The sequence below is a fragment of the Pristiophorus japonicus genome, chromosome 14 (genome assembly GCF_044704955.1).
Source record: "Pristiophorus japonicus isolate sPriJap1 chromosome 14, sPriJap1.hap1, whole genome shotgun sequence".
Taxonomy (NCBI): Eukaryota; Metazoa; Chordata; class Chondrichthyes; family Pristiophoridae; genus Pristiophorus; species Pristiophorus japonicus.
Window position 1 is genome coordinate 47,464,657 of NC_091990.1, and position 18,993 is coordinate 47,483,649.

Here is an 18,993-nt window from a genome sequence, read left to right on the forward strand (position 1 = left end):
GGATGCTAGTACAGACAGGTTTAGAAAGAAGCTCTACAATATTTTGGACTGAGTCAATTTTTTTTAATGTTGAAGTAGTTGAAAGAAAAGAATGATCTCGTATATTGTACGATTCCTTTAAATACAGCATTAACAGTGAACAGTAACATTTTCTATTGCCTAGAAACGATGGGTTGCAATCCTATCCCACGAATATCCAACTCTTGCCTTTCATGCCAGCCTCACCAATCCCTTTGGAAAAGGAGCTCTGATCCAGCTTTTGCGGCAGTTTGGGAAGGTAAGAGTTCTTTTCAAAAAGGAAATGCTGAGTTGGATGTGAACAAAAGGGGCATTGAAAATAAAAGCCAAAGATAATCACTTTGAAAGCCTGCTGGGCACGATACTTAAATGTTGGACAATGCACATTTATGAGTCTGCTCTTTCCCCGTAGAGCAACATGCAATAAAATGAACCCCACTGTCACTGTGATTCAGGTTACACAATGCGGTTACAGGAGGTTACTCTTGCAGCTGCTGAAAAATCTGATTTCTGAGCACTTGCTTGAATAGTCCTGTAAACAAACTGAAGATGGATTGTGTTTGAGGGTTGTAATGTCAGGTGAACTGATCAGACTTAGCTGGCAGATTGTGGTCATTGCAAAGCTTTGATATTGTTATTAGCTTTGCAGTGACCCCAGGCTACATGTTTTCGTGTATTCTCTGATTGTTATCTTACAAACCTCTTGTTATGCGATTGAGGTGAGACATTGACTGTTATCATGGAAAATTCACAGCAAAACCCATATTGGCCTTCCTCCTGCCAGTTTAAAAAATAATGGTAAGCAGCAGAGTGAGACACAAAGTAGCGAGAAATTTCTTTTTAAACTGTAAATCTGCCCAAATGTTAAATGTAATCTGTATAAATCATTCCCTTGATGATTTTGTGAGTAAAGGCATCATCTGTTGCATCGTCAGAACAATTCAGACCAGAAGGCGTTCGAGTTTAGTTTTTTGGTTTCTGAAGAATTAACTAATCTGGGCTGGGAAAGATGGGGTGTTATAATAAATACCCCAGGAAGGAAGATCTGTCAGGGTTCCCACTCCTGCTCACTTTCTAGTAACTCCTGCTCAAACATGTGCATTTTTAGGTATTGTGTAAAGACAGCATGTGGTTTGACCATGACATTCCCTATTAGGGTTTCGATGTTCCCCCAGCCCCTTTTTCTATTGTTCACAGCACGGAGGTGCTTTTCGTAAGCAGACTGAGTCTCCTATGAACTGAAACCTGTCCACTCGTGTGGGATAGCATCCTCAGAATTAAGAATTACACTCATTGCAGTGTTGAACACAGGATATCACATGTGTTCTCCAGACCCTGCTGAAAGGTGGTGAAGATCACATAAGATAGACCGATGTATATAGGCCAGAACTACTCAGCCAGGTTTATTTACAGGGTAATTAATGCACAGATGCCCAATGATGCTGTAGGATATGAATTGATGCAATAATCAGTAACAAAACTGGAATACGTTTATATGGCTTTAAATTACTCTTTAGATTGTGTTTCTTGTAGTCTTTGACCAGTGACGGATTTTAAGATTTTGTGAATTTGTTCGGAAATAGCGCAAATATCTTGGTTCATTCACAGAGTTCAGATCTCTAGCCAGGATTAAAAACTCTAAGATAATTCCTCCAGCACTTGAATAGTCCAAAATCCTTTGAAGTCAGAATTGTCAATAATTCATTATTAAAGACACAGTGATGCAAACTATTGTATAAAACGCTGCTGGGCAGATGCTTATACATTGAATATCCTCGAACACTATCTATACTGTATCTGAACATCCTGCTCACTGGTGACTGTATTTAGAAAATTAAAGTTTGTCTTTGTGAGAAGATACTAACTGGTCGTTGGTTATTGTTCTCTTACTGTTTTCTAAAATAAAAGGTAATTTTTCAATACATTGGAAAGATATAGTCCATGTCCCATGCTGCACATGAAAAATTCTCTTGTTGCTAACAACATGTTGAAAGACTGCCTGTGGTGTTAGTAACGGATCAAAACTCCAGCTTATGTAGATGATTAATGTGTGGCTGGAATGAGGCTCACATTTTCCATCTTGTTGAAATTCATTGTTTCTGTTCTTTGGAAGTTAGAATATTGTAGCTTGATCAGCAAAGAGAGAACTTTAATAATTTGTCATTGATTTAACAATGTTGATAGTACACCAATAGGAATCTTACTGCAACTGTTTAAGCAAAGTTTGGTAAATCAGTTCATAACTGCTGGATGGTATTCTAATTGTCAAGTGTCTCTGCTGCATTTATGATTTTGAAACATAGAACAAGATTGCAGTTTTAGACTAACTTTCTGTTGGTATGGCGTCATCACTTAATGTAATACTGTTTTAATCCTGGAGTTTTGTTTGTTCACTCGTTCCCTCTCTCTTGCCCTTCCCTTTTTCTTATTTTGAGGGACGAGGTGGGGGGGACTTTTTTTTTATATAGACCTGCAGCATATATAAGGATTATCTGAGGGTTGATGTTTTGTTTAATGTCTATAAATTAGCAAAAATTCAGTGCTTAACTTTTAGAACAGTTACCCTACTATAATCAAGAGCAAACTTAAAAAAAGGCATTGATTTTGTGTATTCTATCCCCTTTGTTAAACAGTTGCACGGTGACAAAAAGCAGATCAGTGTGGGCTTCATTGGCTATCCCAACGTTGGCAAGAGCTCTATCATTAATGCACTACGATCCAAGAAAGTCTGCAATGTTGCACCTATTGCTGGTGAGACAAAGGTACGTAGCATAAACATCAGGCTCTTATGAAATTAAAACTTTGAAAACCAAATTAAATCCAGTAATCTGAGAAATTGAATCGAAGTGATTATGTGGCCACTAAAACTTTCAGTTGTGTAAAAATATTCTTTTGTTGTCTTCTGTACTGAGGACAAACATTCTCCGCTTTGTCAATTTTTTTATTGCATCTTTATATCATAGAAAATCTTTGAGAAAAACAGGTAACTTAAATACATTTTCTATCTCTCTGCCCACCTGTCTAGATATTTCAGTAAATGTAATAATCATGTGTCATCAATGCAGCTTGCTCTCTGCTCTAGACAGTGACTCAAGGTCAAACAGCACTGGTTGCTCCTGAATGAACTGGTCTAGATTATGTAACGAGGTGGGGGGGACATTTTTTATATAGACCTGCAGCATATATAAGGATTATCTGAGAGTTGATGTTTTGTTTAACGTCTATAAATTAGCAAAAATTCAATGCTTAAATTTTAGAACAGTTACTTACCTACTGTAATCAAGAGCAAACTAATATACTAAATATTCATGTCACACTCTCAATATTTTTTTTACAAGAAAATGATTTAAAATATTCTGACTGATCAAAAAGGTTTATTCTGTATCTAGACACTGAGCTGTAGCATCTTCCTAGCTGCACAAAGGTGATTGTTATAACAAGATGATGGGTAGGTGACAGACTTAATTTGATCCTAACAGAGAATGGATGAGAGTCAACAATTTTCAGCATGTACTGTTTGTGCCTGGTGACAACATAACCCGAACAGACAATCAGATTTCATAAAAGGCTTTGAGAAAAATATAGAACATCCAGAGGCTGGAAAAGACCATTCGCCAACCTTCCTGCTGTCTTAGCAAGTGCCACTGTGTTTCTCTCCAAGATACTTATCCAATTTGATCTTGAAAAGTTAAGCTGCTTATCCCTACAACCTCCCTTGATATTGTAGACTCAGTCATCTTCATCTCAGTTGTATTTTTACATTCAGTCCCAGTCTCCTAAAGATAGCTGATGCGAGAAGTGAACCTGTCACGCAAGTACAAAATTGAGATTCGAGTACATTTTGAGGCAGTGGAGAAATAGCTTTAGTCTGTTTCTAATTGCCGCATACCTAATTCAGGAGTGCTTAACCTGGACCCTGGAAAAGTGGTCCATTCTCCAGCACTGCCATCCATTACTTTGTGCATCAAGACCTCAAAACTTATATGAATCGATAGTCTTTGACAATTGTCTTAAATGTGTTTCCCTTGGTGATTGGATTTTCTATCGTTCAAATTAAACTTGTGGCTCCTTGTATTTTTCAATTCTAGTTTAATGTGAGAATAATTTCCTGACATAAGATGCTATAATAATTGCTGTCTTCCGTCTCTCCCTGTTGTAGGTCTGGCAGTACATCACCCTAATGCGACGTATTTTCTTAATTGATTGCCCTGGTGTTGTATATCCATCTGCTGATACAGAGACTGAAATCGTTTTAAAGGGAGTGGTGAGTCTGCAACTTTGAAGTAACTTGGCTCGAGAAAAACAGTAGGATTATTATTGTGGATATAATAGTAAAGTGAGCACCAAAACACAAAACTTTGAATTGTGTTGATTACTTCCACCAAGGTTGATATGACCAAATAAACAGCAGCAGTAGGTAATTGAAGTGGCTGTTCTCTTCGCAAGATAACGATGCAGCAGAACTCGTTTTTATAATCCCATTTGCAACAGTTCATTAAATTGCAACGCCTCGATTTCAAAATTCTCATCCTTATTTTCAAATCCCTCCACTGCCTCGCCCCTCCCTATCTCTGTAATCTCCTCCAGCCACACAACCCCCCCGAGATGTCTGCGCTCCTCTAATTCTGCCCTCCTGAGCATCCCTGATTGTAATCGCTCAACCATTGGTGGCCGTGCCTTCTGTTGCCGAGGCCCCAAACTCGGAAGTCCTTGCCTAAACCTCTCCGCCTCTCTACCTCTCTTTCCTCCTTCAAAGCGGTCCTTAAAACCTACCTCTTTGACCAAGCTTTTGGTCACCTGCGCTAATTTCTACTTATGTGGCTCGGTGTCAAATTTTTAATCGCATAATATTTCTGTGAAGCACCTTGGGATGTTTCACTACTTTAAAGGCGCTATATAAATACAAGTTGTTATTGAATGAAAAAGAAAGACTTGGATTTATATAGCGCCTTTCACGATGTCCGGACGTCTTCTAGCGCTTTACAGCCAATGAAGTACTTTTAAAATGTAGTCACTGTTGTAATGAAGGAAATGTGACGGTTAATTTGCGCACAACAAGCTCCCACAAACAGCAATGCGATAATGACCAGATAATCTGTTTTGTTTATGTTGATTGAGCAATAACTATTGGCTAGGACACCGGGGATAACTCCCCTGCTCCTCTTCGAAGTAATGCCACTGGATCTTTTATGTCCATTTGAGAGGGCAGACAGGGCTTCGGTTTAGCATCTCATCTGAAAGGCGTCATCTCCGACAGTGCAGCGCTCCCTCAGCACTGCACTGGAGTGTCGGTCTGGATTATTCTGCTCAACCCACAACCTTCTGACTCAGGCAAGAGTGCTACTCAATGAGTCACAGCTGACACTAACACTGAGAGAAAACTGTCCTTTTTTCTTTGTAGAAAAAATTGCAAATGTGTTTAGAAAAGAACATTGACAATTTAGGGACTGAACATTTTTTATTACAGTTGTTGTGACAAATATCTCTCTGTACTTGATTATGAATTTCTCCTTTCTTGTTCCTCACTTTTTGGGTTGGGCTTGCTGCTCCGCAAAGTGAGATCTTTGTCGTGCTTCCGTTGCCACCAAGCCATGTGGTAGGGTTTTAAGTGCGCTAATTTGAGCTGTTTAAATATTGTTCTTCAGCCTCTGGCTCCCCTGCAGTCAGTGAGTAAATGAAGGTTAACGCACGACCTGGAGGACCTATTTTCTCCTAGATTGTAGGGCCTGCCTCTGGTCTAATTGTGCCTATGAACATGCTGCATCAGCAGCAGTACACAACCCTTGGTGATACCATGCTGTTACATCATGATGGCATTGGATGCCCTAGTCCTCTGTATGTTTTGGGTGTTGTATCATTATTTGATGCCACACATTACGTTGTAGATGCGCAATGGCTAAGTTATCACAGCCATTCTATACATGTGCTTCCCCTCTGCCACCAGTTCACGGAGAGATTGACCACACGATTTAAAAGTAAATTTGGGAGAGGCACTCTTGGTTCACTCTGCCTACACCAGCGTATCACATAAAAGGCCCATTTTGATGATACAATGTCTGCAGGTATAGAAACTGCACACTTTCTTCCTGCACAACACGTATAGAAATGGCGCTCACTCTTCCTACATGCCACATATAGAAACTGCTTACTCTTGTGTGACACGTATAAACAGTGCACTTGTTTTATCTGTGCTTAACACATCCTCTGTTTAGCAAATTTAGTGGTAGCTTTGTAATTACTAAGTTTTGTAGGTCAGACTTTGGTAATTATCAGTCTCCTTTACAGCTGCCCAGAAGTGAACGTGTAGTAAACCTGAAAATGTATTTTTTGTAAACACTGAGAATAAGGCAGACATGCTAGTAATTATAAGGTAATAGCCCAATTGTGAGGTTTAAATTACATAATCTGGGTGGTTAAGTGTAACTGGCTCTCATCTGATCCATGAGCAGATTACTGGCTTCTAGTCATCCGTGGGTGACAGCTTTGTTCAACTTAATTTGAGATGTTTTGTGTTGAAAGCAGCTGTTAATGCTGAACACAGCTATCAGTCTGCACCAGATCACTGACACCCAACGATTAGTAATTGTGATGTGGTCACTACAGGTTTATTGAGGAATAACTTGCAGTTGATTACTAGTGACATTCTATGAGCTCCCTTTTATTGACCCCAATTGGGAGCCAGGTTCATAGAGAAGCTCAATGCTGACTGAGTTTGAGAGCCCCCGTCTGCTTAAATTGGTTTCCTTTTCCTCCTGCTCATCTTACAGGTTCAAGTGGAGAAAATCAAGTGTCCTGAAGATCACATTGCTGCAGTGCTGGAAAGAGCTAAAGCAGAATACATCAGCAAGACTTACAAGATAGATTGCTGGGGCGATGCAGTGGATTTCTTAGAAAAGCTTGCTTTCAGGATGGGGAAGCTTTTGAAGGTGACTTTCTTCTTTTTTTGTCATTCATTTCAATGTCACCAAGTATAATACCTCTCTCATTTTGAAATATACTAAAAGTGAATAATATCTTGTTAAAATGTAGTCTGCAATGAAGTCTTGAACCACTCTTCATCCACTAACCTACAGGCAGAGAGGAGAAAGATGCACCTTACAATTGCCAGCTTAAAATGCAAGTTCAGAAAAACAGATATCTGACAAACTATTTTCAATGTAGGACAGGATTTGTGGAAAATAAACTTTAATAAAATATATTTATTTTCCACAATTTCAACGATCCCTGTGTTTCTAATTGTTATGCGGCCAAAGGCAAAGAAGTTTGATGTTACCTGCTGTTAAATATCTTGTTTAACATAAAAGGACAACTAACATAAGAAATAGAAGTAGGAGTAGGCCATTTGGCCCCTCGAGCCTGCTCTGCCTTTCAATAAGATCATGCATGATCTGATCTTGGCCTCAACTCCACTTCCCTGCCCGCTCTCCATAACCCTTGACTCCCTTATCATTCAAAAATCTGTCTATCTCCACCTTAAATATATTCAGTGACCCAGCCTCCACAGCTCTCTGGGGTAGAGAATTCCATAGATTCACAACTCTGAGAGAAGAAATTCCTCCTCATCTCTGTTTTAAATGGGTGATCCCTCATTCTGAAACTGTGCCCCTTAGTTCGAGATTCCCCTACGAGGGGAAACATCCTCTCTGCATCTACTGTCAAGCCCCCTCATAATCTTATGTTTCAATAAGGTCACCTCTCATTCTTCTAAACTCCAGTGAGTATAGGCTCAACCTTTCTTCATAAGACAACCCCTTTATCTCAGGATTCAACCTAGTGAATCTTCTCTGAACTGCTTCCAATGCAAGCATATCCCTCCTTAAATACAGAGACTAAAACTGATTTATATATAAACTTTGACCAATGGAGCAACAGTAACAACTTGCATTATTTAGCACCTTTTAATGTAGAAAAATGTCATCGGGTGCTTCATACGAGGTGCACTCAGCCAAAAATTGATACCAAGGCAAAGAAAGAGAATGCAGTTTGCAAGCCAGTAATTTTGTGAGAGTAGAGGGTTAGTGATTTCACTTAGCGCTCCACAAAACAGATTTCCTCCCGCTCACCTTTCGTGCTATGCAGAAGCCATCAGAAAAAATCTGAAGGAAGAAAAATTTTAAAATGACTTTATTGCACCGACTCTCAATGTCATGGAGCAGTGATGGGTGCAGTTTCAAGCACTGTTCCTTTTGCTTTCCAATCTGACCATGCCAATTGGAGGCTGCAGCATCTCCCTGTGGGTGGCATGCCTCGGTGGTCTGACACAGCCCGGAACCGACTCTTGAGTATTAGACCCGGCAGACAAGGAACAGAGGATGAAAATACCAAGTACCTACACTTGTATTGTGCGTAGTAAGATGCTGGGTTGCCAACTCTTGACTCATGGGATTCCTGCTGCCAGGGACACCCCCAGAGAAAAGTTGCAAAGGCTGGCTGCCAGGAAGTTTTTTTTAAAAACGGGAATTTGAAAGACATGCATTTATCGAGCCTCATTACATCTCTCCAAAATGTCCCACATACAGTGAAGCGTGTTAAAAGTGTGGACTGTTATGCAGGCAGCCATTTTGCAGTGAGCAAGATCCGAGAAGTAGCAAGGAAATGAATGACCAGTTAATCCATTTTTGGATTGTGATTGACTGGCGCTTGTTGGCCAGGACACTGGGAGAATGTACTACTCTTTCGAATTGTACCTTCAATATTGACCTGAGCAGGTAGGCTGGGTCTCGGTTTCGTGTAAAAGACGGCATCGTTGATGATGCACCACTCCGTCAGTAATGCATTGAAGTCAGCCTCGATTATATGTTCAAGTCTTGGAGTGCAGTAGAAATATTTTTGTACATACTTTGCGCATCTATATTTGCAATAACTTTATTTTTAATGCTATATATTCCACTGTGAACTGTGGTAATACCATATTATGTATGTTGCCTGGTATAGTTCTCTGTCACAGGCTGACTGAATCCCAGTTCTAATTCAGTTTCCTCCTGAGTGAGCTACTAAATAACTAAACTGATAATTAAATCATGATTCAATAAATTCTGCATTTAGAAGCATTTGGAATATACTGTATTCTAGCTAATAGTGCTTATTACTCATTGCATTGTGATTGTTCCACTGTTTTCTTGAAGAATGCTCCTTAATCAATAACTGCTAGATTCACCATGTATAGATTTTGGTTCATTGTCTCGATGCCTATTGTACTGAATTTGAACAATTTAAAGTGAATGCTACGATTGCAAGATTTTGGCTTACAATAAATTGCAGAAAGGTGGTGACTAATTTTCGAATAACATTGTGCGAGGATGGAAAGTACATATTGCACATTTAAATACTTGGTTCAGAAGAGCAAGCTACACTTGGTAATGAAAATGACAATCACCAGGGAACGGAAAGGAATCGGTAAAAGAAGAAATGTGGAACAACTGCATCTTATTGCAGTGTTGTAGCAGAGCTGGATCACTGTTTGAACATGGTCTTGCAAATCTTTGTCTACAGTGCAGTGCTTTCAGTCTCCTGGTGTGGGAGATCAATAATAATTGAAATATTATGTGTTGTTGACAGTTTTTACGTTTTCTCTTTTCTTCCCCAAGACAGTTTTGGTTCCCAATTTACCACCTTTTATTGTTTTCCAGGGCGGAGAACCTGACATACAAACTGTGTCCAAAATGGTGCTGAACGATTGGCAGAGAGGACGGATACCTTTCTTTGTGAAACCACCAAATGCAGTAGTAAGCTCACAGGTGATATGTTTTTGGATTATAAAAATTGCGTGTTCACCAATATAAATCCATGTTGATGCTCAGTGTGAATTGTAGATCTAAAAGTATATTTAATATAATTTTTAAAAGCTGAAATACCATCTTAAACATAATCCAAAGTATAAAGCAACATTTTAAATGGCACTAACTCTGAAAGCAACAATAGCCATTTTCAAGTGTTTGTTGAGCTGTCGGCTACAGTTATTCCTTTCAACCTCTACAAGACTGCTCAAATATACAGCATACTGTAATACGATCCGCGGAAGGAAGTCGTGGTGATGGCAGCAAGTAAACAAGAATAAACTTGTAATTTTGCATCTTTGATGCCTTGTAGTCATTGACCTGGACAATTCAGGCAATTCCCATATTCGTTGATTGTCTTCGTTATGTCCTATTACTATTTCTTATCGCCGTGCCCACACCTTTGCCATAAACTGTTCTCACGTGGGAACCAAACCTTGACTCCTGCATGTTTCTACTTCAGTGTTGGGGGGATATGAGGTTTGTGGTTGGAACTATACTGATGGAACCCTTGAGGACCGAGGTGGCTCTCGTCTCAGTGATGCTGAGGCTTGCAGGACATCGCTCCAGTGTCATGTCACTTGTGCATTCAATGCCTACCTGGTCCAGGCTAGATGCTTCCTCCGTGCTGGCATTGGAGGGAGCCAGATTGATACAGCCATATTGTCACTATCAAAAGAAACAATGGCCTCTGCAATCGCTCCTTGCACCCCAATTGTGCTGGGCATGGATGCAATCGGACTAATGGTCTGCATGAAAACAGAATAACCCGTCCCAATTAAGTCAGGAGCTAGGCTGCTCGAGGGAATGTATGAAGCAGTCATAGCTGCCACTCCCAAGATTACCTTAGAACCATGTCCTGACATCTTGTTGTTACAAAAACGTCTTTATAGTCAACTTATTGTGGGATCATTTTTTTTAAATTGTGTTTTTCATTGAGTCCTGAATTAATTCTGTGGCTGAATTGAATATAAAATATTTATGGATGCTTGATGTTTGCCTAAAGACAGCATATACCCAGAGCACAGTAAATACAACCACAGTGGCATCTAGCACCAAGGCTTTTGAAGTGTTCGTGCTTTGTTGTGCATAGTACAATATTTTGGATCAATCATATGTCCCTGCACCATGAAACCTTAAAGCTATGTAAAGAGAATTCTGCCAATCAGGGCCACTATTTGTCTTGTTTTCCTGACCGTTTTCATTAATCAAAGGAATATTTTAATTAGTGGAATGTTGATCTCATTTGGGGGAAATTGTCTTGGAGCAATTGATGCACTTGACTACTTGGGAGCTGTATTAATATATGCTTTATTTATATTATAGTAATTAAGCTCCTCAATGCCTTCAGCACTTACCGTTTATAGATTGTAGCAAGCCTGGAATAAACAAGAATGTAAAATGAATATCATTTAACGGGTTTTTTTAAAAGATAAATACTGATAGTAAAGCTATGTAAAATGATTAGAGACAGTGTCACAATTTATGAAGCAATTGAAGTGTTGATTTTTAATAATTGCATAGAAACTCACTGTCTCAGAATGAATTGTTTTGTTTTCAACACCCAATTATAATTTGAGCTCCTGGTAATGTTACAGATGGCAAGAAATCTGCTTTGATATGAACATATAAAATGTTACAATTATTCATAACATTGCACTAAATACATGGTGAAGCAAATTGATTTTGAGGGGCCAATTCATTCTCTTATACACTTCATATTTATAATGGGCTAGTTACATTCAGTTAAGGCGTGGGCAGTCCATTCCAAACTAAAAATACTTGGTCGATATGCTAGATATTTTATGAGTGCTCCTGAATTATGAGTTATTTTAGCTTGAACTACTCATATAATTATGTATGTTTGTTCAGTTTTTAATTGGTGATTTGGTGTCCTTTAATGTGATTTGAACCTTGATTGTTTTTGTGTGAAAATCACTAGTTTTAAATACATTTTTTTGTTTGGACTTTTCCTCGTGGCTTATATTTGAGCTCATGTTCCGCAAAATGCGCGCGCAAAGGCTGACTACTTTTCCTCTAATACTTTTCCCTCCTATTTTTATTTTAGCTGTTAGATACGTTGAAAGTGGACAAAGAATCTAAGGACATTGATCAAGTGAAGGAATCACTGGAAGAAGCCAATGTAGAAAGTGAGCCAGAAAAGACTGAGCAAGCCAGTGTGGCACAGCAACTTGTTGCACAAGTCAGGCAGAACTTTGGGAAAATCAATGTGGCGCCCGAATTTTCCGATGCAGACCTCCTACCTGTAAACATTTCCGACGATGAAGAGAGCTGCTCCGAGGAGGAGGAAGAGGAGGAGCAGGAAAAGGAGGATAGTGAGGAGAAAGAACCGGCTGATCTTGAAAATCTTCAAGAAAATAATCTTCAACCTGAGGGCAAACCCCAAAAAAACAAACCTGTGTTGCAGGAATTGGATGCAAAGATTGCTAAATACAAGAAGTTCTTGGATAAAGCCAAAGCGAAGAGATTCTCGGCTGTTAGGTAAGCTTCCCCTCCCTCCATACAAAATCAATTGATACAAGAAATTGCTTTTTTATAGCAATATTTACTGAACTGGACAGTATCTGCTCGGGTAGGGACTGGACTGCCAGATCTAGTTGGTGTGGCCTTCTATTGGTTAACAAAACTTTTAGGCTGTATTTACATTACTTATGCTTATATAGCCCATCTAACATCGCAAGGCGTGAGGCAGAAGGATGCCGAGCCAAAGAAGAGATTAGAAAAGGTGAGGAACATTGAGGGGTTTGGGGAGGGATTCCAGAGAGTAGGATCTAGGAAGCTGAAGGCATGGCTGCCAATACTGAGGTGAAAGGGGGGAACACAAGAGGCTGGAATAGGGGAACGGAATGTTTAGGAGGTTGGAGGACCAGAGGAATTACAAGGATAGGATGGGACAATGTTGTGGATAGTATTTAAGATGAGGACAAGAATTTGAGGCAATGCAAAACCAGATGTCAGTGTAGGCCATTGAGGATGTGGGCTATAGGTGAGTGAGAATTGGTGCAGGACTGGATTTAAACAAGACAAGCTAGCGATCGACCTTTATTTTTTTTTATATAGTGCAACAGAGTTGGAAACCATGTTGAGATTGACCATTCACTCCTGGGTTTAAATTCAGCTCAGAATGGGCTTGGGTTCAAAACAACACTGCCACAAATTTGGCACTACATTGTCTGACTCACTCAAAAAAGCCACGGGATGGTTGTTGTGTGCAATGGATGAATAGCACGCTGGTGCAGTGGGCGATGATCTAATGAGATTGGAACCACAGCAAAAGGGGGCTTTACTCTGCATCGACTCTCTACCTGTTTTATATATACTCAGCATTGGGTGTCCAAATGGAAAGTTTTCATTTTCTAAACACTAAACCTTGTTGAGTACAAAATAAATTAAAAACTGAATTTCATTGCTCTCCAGATGATAGCAGTGATTGTGTGATATTTGCTACAGCATCCTTGTCTGAGTGGGGTGGGGGCAGATTGGTTGGGGTTCCAGCACCTGATCAGAATCCAGTGTCGAGTTCCCTGCCCCAAAATCCGTTCTGCATATATGGATGCTGGGTGAAGCTTGTGTTGGGATTGACTGTAATGACACTATAGGATGGTTGAGTAGCCTGCCTATAATAATTATGCTTGTGTATGAACTATGATGACTTGGTCAAGGTCCTGAAAGGGTTCTACCCCGCCCCCCCCCCCCCCCCCCCCCCCCAAGACTACTGGAAGCCCCGAAAATGACCACATTCAAGACCGGGGACAGGAGGGGAATAAAGGGGAAGAATTTAAAAGGAAAGAAGGAATATTTTTAGCTTAAAAATTTGGAACAGCAGCTTGTGTTAAAGCAACAACAACTGGCATTTACACAGTACCTTTAAAATGTCTCGAGGCGCTTCACGGGACTGTTCTCAAATAAAATTTTTCACCGAGCCATATGAGATAATAGGGCAGGTGACCAAAAGATTGGTCAAAGAGGGAGGTTTTAAGTAACATCTTAAAGGAGGAGATAGAAGTTTACCGGGGGAATTCTGGAGCTTAGGGCCACCAAGGGTAGAGCGATGAAAATCGGGGACGCCCAACATCATCATATGCATGGACGTGAAATTTCTGAATTATATACAAGAAAGGTTTCTCAGATTTTTCTTGAAATCTTTCAACTTTTTGAAATAACTTTGGGTTTTATCATAAGAACATAAGAAATAGGAACAGGAGTAGGCCATACGGCCCCTCGAGCCTGCTCCGCCATTCAATAAGATTATGGCTGATCTGATCATGGACTCAACTTCACTTGCCTGCCTGCTCTCCATAACCCCTTATCCCCTTAGCGTTTAAGAAACTGAGATGAGAAGGATTCATCGTCCTACAAATCCAGCCTCTTGCCACATTTAACTTTTGCTAAGAAATTGTACATAATAATGCAGCTCTAACTGCTGGTATAATCCACAGCTAGTCAGCTTTAATATAGTATTATGAAGGCGTCTGAATAGCAAGGGAGTCAATACATTATTCAAAATGTGTGTGAGAACACTGCACTGGTTTCATTTGGAAGTTGGTTATTTTTTCCAGTGTGAGGGAGAATCCTCCCGGGTCATGTCTCCTGACAGTCGATTGCAAAATTCCCCCTGTACATCAAAACAAAATATTTTATTTAAGATCTCTCTTTTTGAACCTATAACTGAGCTTTTAACAAGAAACAATAGTTCCAGGAGGATAAAATAAAATGCTTTGCCATTGCTTATGACATTGCTGAAAATGAACCATTAGAAAGTATTACTTGAGTATTTGACTTGTGCCCTTAAAGAGGAATTGAGGGAGTATATCAATCATAACACTGAGTTTTTCCCACAGTGCATTGTCTTGTTCATTTGTTGGGCCACTTCTTCTCCCTATCCTCCAGAACTGCTTATGTTGTTTTATTTCTCACTGATCTCTTGCGTTTGCTGCTGTGGATCATTTTTGCCTTTGGATCCTGCTCTTATTTCTTTTCTCTGTGCGTCCCCTGGAACAAGGCTAGCATTTCAGCTCGTTGATAAATCTAACTTGTGACTACTTTTATAGGGATAGATGGTATATTTTCTGTAATACCCCAGCAGCTCTTTTCCAACCTCACTGATACTTAAAACAGAAATTGTAGGAGGTTGCACTTACTTGCAACAAACCTTCGGTAATCCAATTCTCAGTGTCCGAATAAAATGTCAGATTTAAATTCCAAGGTTTGTAAATTCTGGCATTTGCTGCAGCAGGGGAGTCCGTTTGTGGATATTTTCTATGTACAAAATTATGTTCTTTTTAATGTTCTAGGATTCCCAAGGGACTTACTGCAAAATTGCTTACAAAGTCAGGTCAGAAGGCAACTGATCAAGCAGAGGAATCAAAAGAAAAGAGTAAGTTCCGATATCCTGGGAGGTATTTTCTTTATGAAACTTTGCATGCAATCCTTTCTTTTCGTGGAAACCAATTAAAAAATGGATTAAAATTCTGAAGTGTAAATTGTGCGCAGGGATTTTCTAGTAACCATCTATTTAAGTTGCATATGATGAGATGCGGGCATTATTTTCATGTATGATCTTCACTTTTTATTTTTAGTTATTACCTCAAGAAATATGGTGTGTTTAACACTGATTCCTGCAGATCACAAAGGGTGATGCTGTATTAAGTCTTCAGTATTTTTAAAGAAGCTCAATGTCTTCCATGTGGCACTAACCAAGAAACCTTTAACTAAAACAATCACTGGAATATTTACCTTTTGCAATTGGCAGCAATTTGTGATTTCTAATTGTTTTAAATAAAAATGTGAAATACTGGCCCTGACCATGTTCGGGAGAGGGTGGATCTTTCCTCTCCACTGCCTGATATCAAATCATCATTTCTTTGATGATTTTCAAAGGATTGTTGCTTTCTTGTTCCTGACAGAGTGCTGTATGTGTAACAATTCTGTTCAATAATTTACAGGTTGTAAAAAAGGAAAGAGGAAAGTTCAAAATGATCCCGATGAGGAACCTCCTGCCAAACTCTCATCCAAAGAGGCAAGCTTTTTGTTTCCTATAAAAGATTGTATATTAAACTTACTATAATGGAACATAGCAACACATGTAACTAATGAAGAACTCTCTCTTTCTCGACTGTGGCAAAGCATTTCACCTGATCAAAAGTTCTCAATTTACATTATGTAAATATCCCATGGAATTCATTTTTTTAAGTTGAATGTGGCGAAGATGCTGTCTGATTAACTAGACCATTTCAGGTTGTTTTCAAGGCTGTTCTAAGTGACGTGTAGCTGTGATCAAAATGAACATACACGATTTGGACTGGGAGTCAGAAATACAATTTCAAAATTTACAGGTGACCAAATTGAGGGGTATAGTTAATACTGAGAGAGGATGCAACAAAATATAAGAAGTCATGAATAAACTTACAGAATGGGCCAAATTAATTTCACTATAGATAAGTGTGATGATGCATTTTGGTAGGAAGAATAAGGAGGCCGCATACTGCTTGGATATAAGGAGCAGAGGGATCTGGGAGTACAGATACACACATCACTAATGGCGATGCAGGTTAATAAGGCAGTTTTGTTGTTAAAGCAAACCAAGCACTGGGTTTCATTTCTAGAAGGATAGAAGCATACAAAATACTGAGGGGGGTTCACAGTTGAGGTTGTTTCCCCTGGCTGGAAAGTCTAGAACTAGGAGACAATGTCTCAGGATAAGGGGTTGGCCATTTAAGACTGATATGAGGAGGAATTTCTTTACTCGGAGGGTTGTGAATCTTTGGAATTCTCTACCCCAGAGGGCTGTGGAGGCTGAGTCATTGAATATATTCAAGGCTGAGAGAGAGATTTTTGAGCTCATGGGGAATCGAGGGATATGGGGATTGGGCCAGGAAGTGGGTTGAGGTTGAAGATCGCTGTGATCTTATTGAATGGCGGAGCAGGCTCGAAGGGCCATAGGGCATGCACCTGCTCCTCATTCTTGTGTTCTTAGAATTAAAAAGCAGGGAAATTATGTTAAAGTTGTATAGAGCTTTGGTTAGGCCACACTTTGTGTACTGTGCACAGTTCTGATCTCCATATTATAAAAGGATATAGAGACACTGGAGAAAGTGCGAATACCAGAACTGACAGGTTATACCCATCAGGAAAGGTTGAACAATCTGGGGCTCTTCTCTCTAGTAAAGAGAAGGCTGAGCAGTGACCTGATGGAGGTCTTTAAAATGACCGAAGTGTTTGATAGGGTAGATGTAGAGAAAATATTTCCACTTGTGGGGGTCCAAAACTAGAGGCCATAAATATAAGATAGTCACTAATAAATACAATCGGAAATTCAGGAGAAACTTCTTTAGCCAAAGAGTGGTAAGATTATGGAACTTCCTGCCACAAAGATTAGTTGAGGTGAATAGTATAGATGCAGTTAAGGGGATGCTGGATAAACACGAGGGAGAAAGGAATAGAGGGATATGCTGTTGGAGTTAGATGAAGAGGGGTGGGAGGAGGCTCGTGCAGAGCATAAACGCAGGCATGGACCAGTTGGGCTAAAGAGCCTGTTTCTGTGCTGTAAACCTTATGTAAAGCCTAAATAGGCTAATAAAGGGATATCTTGAGTATGAATTTTCATCATCATAGGCAGTCCCTCAAAATCGAGGAAGACTTGCTTCCATTCTAAAGGTGAGTTCTAGGTGACTGAACAGTCCAATACGGGAACCACAGTCTCTATCACAGGTGGGACAGACAGTCGCTGAAGGAACGGGTGGGTCGGGGGTCTGGTTTGCCACACTCACCTTCTGCTGCCTGCGCTTGCTTTCAGCATGCTCTCGGCAACGAGACTCGAGGTGCTCAGCGCCCTCATAGAAACATAGAAAATAGGTGCAGGAGTAGGCCATTCGGCCCTTCGAGCCTGCACCACGATTCAATAAGATCATGGCTGATCATTCCCTCAGTACCCCTTTCCTGCTTTCTCGCCATACCCCTTGATCCCCTTAGCCGTAAGGGCCATATCTAACTCCCACTTGAATATATCCAATGAACTGGCATCAACAACTCTCTGCGGCAAGGAATTCCACAGGTTAACAACTCCCTGAGTGAAGAAATTTCTCCTCATCTCAGTCCTAAATGGCCTACCCCTTATCCTAAGACTGTGTCCCCTGGTTCTGGAGTTTCCCAACATCGGGAACGTTCTACCCGCATCTAACCTGTCCCGTCCCGTCAGAATCTTATATGTTTCCATGAGATCCCCATATATAAAGGCCCAGTTGATCCAGTCCCTCCTCATATGTCAGTCCTGCCATCCCAGGAATCAGTCTGGTGAACCTTCACTGCATTCCCTCAATAGCAAGAACGTCCTTCCTCAGATTAGGAGACCAAAACTGAACGCAATATTCCAGGTGAGGCCTCACCAAGGCCCTGTACAACTGCAGTAAGACCTCCCTGCTCCTATACTCAAATCCCCTAGCTATGAAGGGCAGCATACCATTTGCCGCCTTCAGCACCTGCTGTACCAGTATACCAACTTTCAATGACTGATGAACCATAACACCCAGGTCTCGTTGCACCTCCCCTTTACCTAATCTGCCGCCATTCAGATAATATTCTGTCTTCACGTTTTTGCCCCCAAAGTGGATAACCTCACATTTATCCACAGTATACTGCATCTGCCATGCATTTTCCCACTCACCTAACCTGTCCAAATCACCATGCAGCCACCTAGTGTCCCCCTCACAGCTCACACCGCCACCCAGTTTAGTGTCATCTGCAAACTTGGAGATATTACACTCAATTCCTTCATCCAAATCATTGATGTATATTGGGGTCCCAGCATTGAGCCCTGCGGCACTCCACTAGTCACTGCCTGCCATTCTGAAAAGGACCCGTTTATCCCGACTCTCTGCTTTCTGTCTGCCAACCAGTTCTCTATCCACGTCAGTAAATTACCCCCAATACCATGTGCTTTGATTTTGCACACCAATCTCTTGTGTGGGACCTTGTCAGAAGCCTTTTGAAAGTCCAAATACACCACATCCACTGGTTCTCCCTTGTCCACTCAACTAGTTACATCCTCACAAAATTCCAGATTTGTCAAACATGATTTCCCCTTCATAAATCCATGCTGACTTGGACCGATCCTGTCACTGCATTCCAAATGCGCTGCTAACTCATCCTCAATAATTGATTCCAACATTTTCCCCACTAC

At 40.4% G+C, this 18,993-nt stretch overlaps 1 protein-coding gene across 1 annotated transcript in view; it reads left to right on the top strand.

The window, feature by feature from the left end:
* Nucleotides 1-18,993, top strand: part of gnl2 (G protein nucleolar 2) — a 44,605-nt gene that overhangs the window by 19,147 nt on the left and 6,465 nt on the right. The window contains exons 8-15 of the mRNA XM_070899205.1: nt 164-277; nt 2,652-2,780; nt 4,178-4,282; nt 6,786-6,944; nt 9,648-9,755; nt 11,863-12,296; nt 15,110-15,192; nt 15,761-15,834. Coding sequence (XP_070755306.1) covers nt 164-277; nt 2,652-2,780; nt 4,178-4,282; nt 6,786-6,944; nt 9,648-9,755; nt 11,863-12,296; nt 15,110-15,192; nt 15,761-15,834 — 1,206 coding nt within the window. The remainder of the gene's footprint in view (nt 1-163; nt 278-2,651; nt 2,781-4,177; nt 4,283-6,785; nt 6,945-9,647; nt 9,756-11,862; nt 12,297-15,109; nt 15,193-15,760; nt 15,835-18,993) is intronic.